General features: G+C 48.8%; 1 protein-coding gene across 1 annotated transcript; it reads left to right on the forward strand.

The window, feature by feature from the left end:
* The first annotated feature begins 381 nt into the window (after positions 1 to 381).
* On the forward strand, positions 382 to 6392 carry DNAL4 (dynein axonemal light chain 4). Its single transcript, XM_065420044.1, has 4 exons — positions 382 to 452; positions 2136 to 2361; positions 3994 to 4077; positions 5143 to 6392. The coding sequence occupies exons 2-4, from the start codon at positions 2290 to 2292 to the stop codon at positions 5305 to 5307; spliced, it is 321 nt and encodes a 106-aa protein (XP_065276116.1). The 5' UTR covers positions 382 to 452; positions 2136 to 2289; the 3' UTR covers positions 5308 to 6392.
* The last annotated feature ends 3844 nt before the right edge of the window (positions 6393 to 10236 follow it).

Genomic DNA, 10236 nt, shown 5'->3' on the forward strand with positions numbered 1-10236 from the left:
AGTGTGGGTGGTGCTGTGCACACCACTGGCATGGCATAGCAGCCTTAGTGTCATGCTCTCGAGGGCAGCGTTATGCTATGTGGGTGGCACTGTGTTGTCAGGGTGCTGTGAGAGCTATATCCCATGATGCCGAGGGACTAGTGCCTGCTGTAAGCTCTGAGCACAACCTCTCATGAACCTGAACCACTGACATAGGGTCTCCCTCCCAATACTTTGGGCTCCCATGTGATCAGGCAGATATTGGACACCTAACACCCCAGCCCCGAGGAGGAGGAAGGACCCTTTCACGACATCGACCAACCTTGGAACCAATAAGATGTTTCGAACTTTCCAAACCAACCAATGAGAAAAGGGAGGCGGGACTTCCGGCGCTGGTTGCTAAGACAAGCACGTTCCTCTCCTTAACAACCAAGCGAAGCTGATATTTTGGGTTCAGAGCCGAGGAGGCGCAGGTGAGACCGAGTCCCTCCCCCGCCTCCTCCCTGCCCCCCCCCTCCAGCCAGCGGGCAGGCCCCCGCCCCCCCAGCCAGGGCTCCCGCCGCAGCCAGGGTCCAGCCCCCGCTCGGGATAGCGCCGTCCCCTCCCCCCAGTCCCTTCTAGGTTCTGGCTATAGCCCCTCCCCCGGCCTGTGTGATCTGCAGGGCCCCTCCATGATGGGGGCTCCTGTCCTTATGTGGCTTGATGGCCCCAGCCACCCCAGTGGGGTCTCCACTGTGCTCTGTGCGGGGGGGGCTCTGAAACCCAGCCCGTGCCCATCACCCAGTGAGGATCCCTGCATAAGACACTGAGGCCCAAAACATGCTGTGTGTGTGTGTGATTATATTTCCTCCATCCAGGCCATATTTCTCCCGCCCCATCTCCCCCATGTCAAGTGGGTCTGATGTCTGGAGCAGGGGGCGTGTGACGGAGGTGCAGTGCTCAGAAGTGGGTCTGATGCCGCAAAACAGGAACGGGTTTCCAAGGAAGCTTCCGTGGGGTTGTTATAAACCAGCTCTATTTAAAATTAAAAGACTTCTATGGGTGAAATGTCTCTCAACAGCATTTTTTCCCAACCTGGTTGGGTGTTTAAACTGTCTGCTGTATATGAAGGACTCTGAGATGGATTGTGTGTGTCATGGGGCCTGGGCTTGTGGGTGAGATGTTTGGGAGATAAACCTGAAACACCACAACAACTCAAAGGAATTGCCTCATCCCAGCCATCTAGTTTGCTATCCTGTCTTCCACCATCTGTGATTACTGCTGACTGAGTACTTCAGAGGAATGTGTAAAACTCCCACAATCCATTCTGGGAGAACCCGTAGCCCATGTTACTTTAGTTAGTGTGTCTGCAGACTGGACTTACTATGGCCTCAGAGAGTTGCTGGGTGTGTCATTGCCCAGTGATGGATCATTAGCTTGTCAGGACCTCTTTTCAAAATACATTTATGATGCTCCTGCTTTCTCTGAGGGCATAGGGGAGAGTCTTATGCCAGATAGGAGAACCAGAGAAGAGACCAAGGTGAAAAGTTCTGAATTTGCCCATCAGAGAGTGCTGTAGGACTGCGTCACCTTCTGAGCGACTGGCCAGGCATAGGCCCAGAGAAGTGGTGCAGCAGAGTCTGATGTGGCACTCCCCTGATTGGCAAATCCTGGAGTTGAAAAAAAGTTGAAAAACAAACCAAAACAGCCCATTAACTATTTCCATCCTGAAATGCACACAAAATCTGTTCCTGTTGCATGCACACTTTGGCCCCATTGTGAACTGTATTGTGTCCTGAAAAGAACAGGACAACAGCCTAAGGCAGAGGATGGTTGCTGCCATGCTCTCTGTTTGGCTATTGGAAAGCACTGCTGTAATTTCATTGTGTCCTGCCCCCTCACTAGCAACCAAGCTGCCATCAAGTCAGAGCCCTATGTCTCTTTATGGAGTTGTGCCCCTGAGAGGTGCAGCACATTTGAAATCTTGACTGTGGAAAGTGACAACTTTTTGTAAGCTCTTTGTCGTAACAGAGTTCTCCAGGTTAATTATATACCGTGGAAAAGGTATGGAGAAGCAGTAAGCAATGGAGGAGATGGCAGGATTCACATCTTGCTTCTCATAGTGATCAAACTGGACCTTTTTAAAATTAAACTTTCTTTTCCCCCCCTCTTTTTAGCAGTGTTCTTTGGGCAGAGAACCTCCTGTTTCTGCTGAAACTGTGTTCTGCCTGATTCTCAAGAGTTCCATCCCTCTCGCCCACCTGCACTGCAGCATCTGGCTGGTCCTAAGTAGGCACCTCTGCCCCCTTTCAGGGTCACAGTGGAAGGACCATGGCAGACACCGGGGAGGGGAAAAAGGAGGAGGCAGATTATAAAAGACTTCACAGCTTCCCGCTGATCAGGGTAAGAACAAGGGTGGGCATGTATGATCATGAGAATGTCAAGGTACAAGGATGGGAGATGAATGTATTTCATTCGTACCTACCCTCCAAACCAGTTTGTCCTCAACTTCTGAGTAGCTACAAGAATATGATCACATCATACCAATTCTATTTGAGGGCTGCACCCGCCTACCATTTCCCCATGTTCCACTCTACTGTGAGGCAACTTAGAGGCAGCCTGCTCCAAAGTTTATTAATGTTGCCACTCAGTCAGCCACAGTGAGCTAGGGCAATAGAAAGCAATCCCTTTCTGACCCCACTCCTTCAGCGCTGAGCATGCTGCCTTTACAGCACTCCCACCACATTCAGGGTACTCTGTGCAGCTTGGGGTTTTTTTAGAGGAGCTTGGATAAGAGACATCTCTAGTCAATGAGACAATAGAATAGGGGGGAACAATGTGTAACTTAGATTTCCCTGTAGGGCTTATTGCAATAATATCTAAGGGCTGCCTAGCTACTCTTACCACAATATGAGCACAAAATATTATGATCTATGAGGAAAAGTTAAGATAAATAAATCTTAAATTCAGCTTGGAATAAACAGTTGCAGTTCCATGGGAGCGTCAGGGCTATAATCAGCAGTGTTGTAAATAATGGTATAAATTGTTCAGAAACTAGTTGTAAGTAGTAACGGAGCATAACTTTTACCTATTTGGCATTGAGTGGTTGTGCAGAAATGAGTGTAGCTGACATGTTGATGCTGCACAGGAGAGGGTGGGATGTATAGGAAAAAGAAATTAGGAGAGCAACTAACATACCTTCCCTTTATCTTAACTCCCCCATTAGTTATTTTTTTCTCTTGTACCTCCCTCTTCTCACCCCTTTATTCTGCCCTCACTTACTCTGGTCTCCCATTGACTACACTGATGCAATTGAGAGCAGACCTTGACTCACTGCATGTGTCATGCTTGTCTTGGAAACACAAGGAATGCCAAATTGGTACAAGGCTTGTTGCTTTGTCACTTACACCTATTTTCTTCTCCAACTCTCCCCACTGCTCACAACACTCCTGAATTTGGCCCTAAATATGTCTAACTTGGCTATGTGGCAATGAAGTACACCAAGAAGGGAAAGGGGAATGGTTTAGGGGGATCCCAGAGGTACAGCTAGGAGTGAAAGGATGAAACTGAGCAAAGGGAAAGCCTCAGATGGCTATCACTGCAAGGTCTGTTAGGCTGTGGAATACTCTTCTAACGGAAAAATTGGAAACTTCATCACTTGTAACTTAAGTCACTGAATCATTGGAATATAAGAAGGGAACAATTCTGCATTGACTGGGAGGGAGGGAGGGATGAACAAGAGGTGACCTAATAAGTCTCTTCCATCTTGGACAGTTACATTTCTCCAAAGGCAGAGCTATTTCTGATCTCAAGCCCTTGGCATTTGAGCTTTCCTATGGGTGATGCTCTTGCGTCCTCTGCGGTACAGATCAGAGGAGCTAGCATGTGTGATTTTTTTTTCTGCTTGTATCCAAGAATGTAGGGCACAGCCGTGCCATGATGGAGGAAGCAGGTAACACCAGCGTATCTGCTCTTCTGTCTTGTGCCCAGCTCTTTGGGTTGCTGAGCTCCCTCTTGTTTGCTTGTTTTTCCCAGCACACAGACATGCCAGAGGAGATGCGAGTGGAGGCCATGGAGCTGTGTGTCACCGCCTGTGAGAAATACGCCACCAACAATGAGGTAACAGCCAGTGCTAAGAAGGTTATTTTGTCTGGACCTGCTGGTTGCAGTCACTCTGTCTCCATACTTGGGGAATCTTCTGGAGCAAGAGTAAAGGGGGAGGCAGAAAGGAGGTCAGACACTCTGGTCCCGATTTCTGTTGCTTTGTTCCTGCATTGAGCACAAGGAGAAAAGGGCTGGGGGAGGAAAGGTGACTGGAGTCCCAGACTAGGCTCCCAGCATTGATCAGAGAAGCTTCAGGCCTGTTCTAACTTAGTCTGCTTCCCATGGCCTCTTGTAAGCGAGCTTTCTGTATTCTGAGTGAAGTGGGAGAGAGGTCTCTGATCCAAGTATCACTTGGGGACACTACACAGGTAGAGAGGTTATGCTCCCTCCTGAATTAACATACTTGGCCTAGTACATCCCTTTATCCCTGGTTCTCAGATGATTTCTGGCTGAGCAACAGGGGACTGTCTGCTTGTTACAATGGATGTTCAGTGCTAGGAATGAGTTAGAATTAGAAGGGAGAGTGGGGGAGTTTTTCATACCTTCCATTTGCTCCCCAGGCTGGGGGAAATGCCTTGTGCCACTCTCCAGCATCTCCCCACATCTCCCACCCCTGCTCTAGCTGATGCATGGTATGGTGTGGTGTGCGGGGAAGGAGGTATCCACAGCCTGGCCCAGTCCCAAAAGTTGTGTCTTGCTGATTCGCTGCAAGGAAAAAGGGATTCCCTCAAAAAACAATAAAGAATAGTGATCTGATTCTCCTGTCAAACTCATTCTTGTGTGACTTAAATGGGCCAAGTCCTGATTCAAACCAGTGTGAGTGAGAGGAGAATCAGGCTCTAGATACAGACCTCTAATATCTCCTACTGGGTTTTCAGAAGTCTGCAGCAAAGGAGTCTGGGTGCTCCTCATTGGAGCTCTGCTCTACTATAACCTCACCCTAGCTCTCACCCTCCTCCTGAGAGTCATGTTAAAGGGAGGGCAACAGCGGGGAATTTGTATGCACAAACACACCCCTCCTATCTCTCTGACCTGCTGCTCCCTCTGCATACTCCTGGACTCTTTCTCTTTATTCCTCAGAGTGCCGCTAAGATGATCAAAGAAACAATGGACAAGAAGTTTGGCTCCTCATGGCATGTAGTGATTGGTGAGGGCTTTGGCTTTGAGATCACCCATGAGGTGAAGAACCTGCTGTACATGTTCTTTGGCGGCAGCTTGGCTGTTTGTGTCTGGAAGTGCTCCTGACACATCTCCTCATGTCCAAGGCTCACCACATACAAGGGATTTCTTCATTCCTTTCACAGGTTTTTGTACAATCTTGAGGCAGGGCTTTATTTTTAATAGGAAAATTTGGGGATTTTTTTTCATACTTATGTACTAGCTCCTTGGGATACGCTGTGTGTGTGTGTGCGCGTGTGTAAATCTGCCGAGCTATCTAATCCAAGTTCAAGGGGTATCTCACTTTGATCTTGTGTGTCTCTTTGCTTAAACGATAAGATTAGGCAGGAAGGGATCTGGTGTGTAGGTAATCCTGTGGGATGCTGTTTATGAAGCCATACATCAGATCTAGGAGTGTGTGTGAAAGGGAAAAGGGTGCCAATCCAGCCATGCCATCTTCTTCTCCTATCTTTCCACACTATTTTCTCTCTTCTCTGAAGTCCCTCCTACACCACGGAAAGGTTCTGGTGACCAATGTCTGCCCCGCCCCGACGATCAATGTTGACAGTATTTCTCCCCTCTCGTTTTCTTTCTGTCCCCATCTAGGATGACCTTTTGGAACAGGTCATGTGAAGGATCCTCCCCCACTGTCCCAAACAGTGCTGGGGGCTAAGTCTGCTTTCCTGCACCTCTCTCCCACTCTCTGGGACAAGAACATGACAGCTGAGCTGCCTGGGTGTGAGAAGAAAGTGACAACTTAGAAATCCAAACCCAGTGGGTGGTTGCTATGCAAACTGACCCCTCCTTTTCACACCCACTGAGCAGTGGCATAGCTCTAAAATGTTTGCCGTTTCTGGCACATGGGGGAGTGGGTGAAAACTCAATACAGCATTTGAATGCATCCTTAGGGGAGGCAAAAGCTCTCTGCACACCATGGGTGCCAGTATTGTGCACCCTCCGTATCTTGTTTAGAGACTGGTAGTAAGGGGGGGCTCCATGTGAGCTGCCAGTTTGTCAGTCATCAGAGATTTAATGTACATTTGTTCTTTAGTCTGTTTTATCTTTTTAAAGCTGTGGAAAGGTGTTAAGAGACAGAATGAACCTACTTGTATTTTACATATATGGCTTATTTATATGAATATGGGGATTTTTTTTAACAATAAAAAGTTTATTACAATGGTGGCTTTTGTGTTTGAGATTTTCTCTTTAGAACCCATCAAGGTGGGGGCACAAAGGGAAGGCAGCCAACTGTGACTTAGTTCAGGCATCATGCTTGGGACATGTCTTCACTCACTCTGCTGTTGGCTGGATGACTTGTAGCAGTGGGAGGAAGGAGGTCTGTCCTCTTTAATTTTGGTTTTGTGCTGGTGGAAGGATTCAGTGCCGAGGGAAGGTTGCCAGATCAACAATGCTGGAGAGCAAAGTCTTCTGTTTATCTCTGGAGCAGGTTCAATATGAGCAGCAGCAGGGCAAGCTACTCACACTCCCCACCTTCTGCCAATCTGCCTCGGTCCTGATCTAAAGGGGCAACCTGTAAAGAGGATTTGAGTCTCCGTGGCTCATTGAATTGTTGGCATTCTCAGAAGAGAGCTCAAGAAGTGCTACAGTCCATGCCAGTTCTTGTCTAATGAACAGTTAATAGTTAATATTCTTTCATGCTAATTAATAGTTAATAGCTGTGCACGCGCACACACACGCACGCCTTCTGGTCATGGGTGCTCATGCTAGGGTCAGGCTGACCTGCAGAGATCAGACAGAGGGAGGGGGGGTTACCTCAGCAAACAATCTCTTGGCCCCACCAGCCACCTGTTATCTGGCTGGTGGTCATGTGGCTGCAGCCATGTCTCTGTGACCTGCACAAAACAAGCACATTCTGCTGAAGTTGGCTGGTCCCCAGCAATTAAACCTCACGGCTGGAAGATAAAACTCCTCAGTTTCCTAAAGCAAGTGCAACTGGGGCATCTGGGAGGTTCCCATGTTCTCCTATGCCTTTCCCGACAAGCACTTCCCTCTGCAGCCAGCAATCTTGGGCCTTTCTTGGCCCTACCCCGTTCTGGAATGGGAGTAGCCACAGTCATTTTCCCTATTGGCGGGAGTGCACACCTTACAAACTTGTTCTATGAGTGCGTCAGCAATGGAGTTTCAAGGAGAAGCCTACTGGGCTGGCAGCAAGTGTGTTTCTCCTGTGCTAAGGGGTGCGGAGAGGAGAGGTTTGTCCTAGTGTGACTTTTCTTGCACCCAGTCCATGTGCTGTTACCATCATCCTACCATGGAACAGTGCTTGAGTCACAGGTGGGGAGGGAGGTGGAAAACTGCAGGGTGGCATGTGTCGGCACCAACCAGCATGACCCTTCCTATCTGCCAGTTGGGAAAGGCCACGATCCTCCAAAATCCAATTCTAAGCAGTGCATCATGTGTGACTTACTTTACTGGGGAGGGGAGCAGGGCTCCATGACGTTCTGCTATTGGATTGCGTGGTGGGGAGCCCTGAGTCCATGAAAGCACTGGAAAGGTCACAGAGGGAGTGGCCATCATGGACTCTCTGCCCCAAGGGAGACTCAACTCCAGCAGGCAGGAGATGGGAGGCAGGAATCTGATCATTTCCCTGCAATGATGTCATGGCAACAAGATGCACTGCTACACAGCCAGATGAGAAGTGTTGGCTTTGAAGCTCTCCAGCTCTCGTTTTGCTGCAGGCTCAGACCTGACTCCATGAAAAATCTTTCAGTTAATATTTAATGCTAGCATTGAAGTGATGCAGAGCCTGAGGGTTGCAAGCGTCGCGCCCAGCCTACTTTCTGCTTCCCACTGTGACACTAACTCACTGCTGCCACAAGGGATGAGGATTTTGAACACTTCTAATGGGATCTCTGTTAACGGGCAGGCTCCCACCCATACAGTGATGATGATGAGCCCACAAGCTGGGTATAGGATCCCCGCACACAGACTGACCTCGAACCCAGCTCTGTGACCTGGGGAGGTGTGGGGTCCCCACACACCGACCCAGCTCAGACCTGGCCCTATGACATAGGAGATGATAACCCCACTGCTCAATTGTGGGGGTCCCCACACACAGAGCAGAGACCAACCCATTTGTCATAAGCCACTGAATAGCTACTAGGTGGTAAAAACTTTTGGGAAGCAGGAACCTAATGGTCTGTATTCCATCCACAATCCCTTTGAGCCTCTTTGTTCCCCAGGCCAGGGCCGGCTTGGAACCAGTGATCGCCCTGTGAAAGGCTCTGTAGCCCTTCCCCAGTCCCTCAGCATTATCCACTCCCTGCTGCCTGGCTAGGTCAGCAGGACTTTGAAGTCAGACATTTTGCTGGAAAGCTCTGCTCATGTGAGCCCAGAACACAGATGCACTTAAGAGTTAATGTCTTTAGCACAGACTAAAGGGGGAAATAAGACCTGTGCATTTACTATTGGCCATGTTATTACTGCAGCGCAAGGAATGAAATATAGCATTGTCAGAATCTGGGGCGGCCGAAAGTGTCAGCTGGAGACAGTTACTAGGCAACCATTGCACCATGGGACATGAGCAAGCAGAGAACTCATCGTTCTCTCCACAGCAGCTCTGTGTGGATGTGTTCAAGAAAGTGTGCGTGTGTCCTAGAGAACGTATGACTGTGTGTCAGAAAGAAAAGTGTGAAAGGGAGGAAAGTGATACTGAGTCAGAGGAATGTGTGTAAAGAATGTGGGGCTCTGTGTGTGTCCACAGGTGCCATCCAACCCCCTAGACCTGGGCCCAGGTTGGATCAGCTGACATGGCCACAAAGGGCTTCACATCTTAGCCCCAGCTCCCTGAGTTACCTATTCTCCTTTCCCCAGATCTCTTAGGTGAAAGGAAAATTTAAAAGGGAAAACTGGCATCTCTTTCACTCCTGTACCCCAGTGCTGGCCTCTCACCCTCAAGATGGTCTGGGTCCCACTGCCTGTTGCATTAAGTTTGTGATGGCCAGCTTTGCAGGGTTGGTTAAATCCAGGAAGCTCTCCTGTCTGTTTCCCTTCGTGGTCTTCCTGATGGACCCAGCTTTGTGTGACTATACATCACTGGAAGGGTGAATTTCCTGCAGGAAGGTTTGCCAGGGCTAAGGAGCTCTTCAAAAGGATTGAAATCCTCCAAACCCATTTGGCTTAGAAAGTCGCTAGCAAGCTCATTTGGAACCGATTGAAGATGCAGCTTTCTCTCACACTTCTGATTCCTGCTTGTCCCATTCTTGTAAAGTATATAGTGCGGTATCAGCAGAAACAAGGTAGTGCAAGGGGCAGGTATCATATAGTGCAGGTACTTGAATAACGCTTCCATGGCACCTTGAGCATGACATCAGCACCCCTTGCTAGTCCAATGCTGGAACCCCAGATTTGATGATGCACCTAAATTCTGACCCAAAACATCCTCTATTATTCCAGTTCTAGGATCTCCAAAGTAGTTGTACATCCACCTTGCTCCTAACCTACAGCACCAAGCCTGGAACCCCTAAAGCAGCTTTGCCAGCACACCTCACTCCTGATCTGCACCCTTGATGTGCCAGTCCCGTCCCTCTCCCCTAGCTCTGCCAATACTTAAATTGTTGATATATCCAGTATGAGTGTCTCTGTATGTACGTGTCAGTGAAGAGGTTGGTATGTTTGAGGGGCCTTGTAGGTATGAGGGGGGATGTTAGTGTATATGTGGTTGAGTGAGTATATATTTACATGTGAGTGGGGATATCTGTCAGTGTCCCATTGTGAGCAGGAGGTGGGAGCAAGTTCTTTATAGGTAGATGCATATGTAGATGTAGGTGCATGCACGTAGATATAAATGCAGATGTAGATGGGGGCATATTAATGCATATGTCAAGATGACTGGGGGGTATGTGAGTGGGAAGGAGTAGGTGAGTGGGTCCTGATGTAGGGGTGAGTGGGCATGTCAGGGTGAGTGTGTGGGGCTATGTACGATGGTATGTCAGTGTGAACGGATGGGGGTACTTGGGTGAGTATGTGGGGAGCAGTCTGGGAGAGAGGCTGCAGGGT

The sequence above is a fragment of the Emys orbicularis genome, chromosome 1 (genome assembly GCF_028017835.1).
Source record: "Emys orbicularis isolate rEmyOrb1 chromosome 1, rEmyOrb1.hap1, whole genome shotgun sequence".
NCBI classification, from domain to species: domain Eukaryota; kingdom Metazoa; phylum Chordata; order Testudines; family Emydidae; genus Emys; species Emys orbicularis.

Coding starts and splice junctions, on each gene's coding strand:
- DNAL4 (XM_065420044.1), top strand. CDS start 2,290: ATGGCAGACACCGGGGAGGGGAAAAAGGAGGAGGCAGATTATAAAAGA. Junction 2,362..3,993: donor ACAGCTTCCCGCTGATCAGG/GTAAGAACAAGG, acceptor TGTTTTTCCCAG/CACACAGACATGCCAGAGGA. Junction 4,078..5,142: donor AATACGCCACCAACAATGAG/GTAACAGCCAGT, acceptor TTTATTCCTCAG/AGTGCCGCTAAGATGATCAA.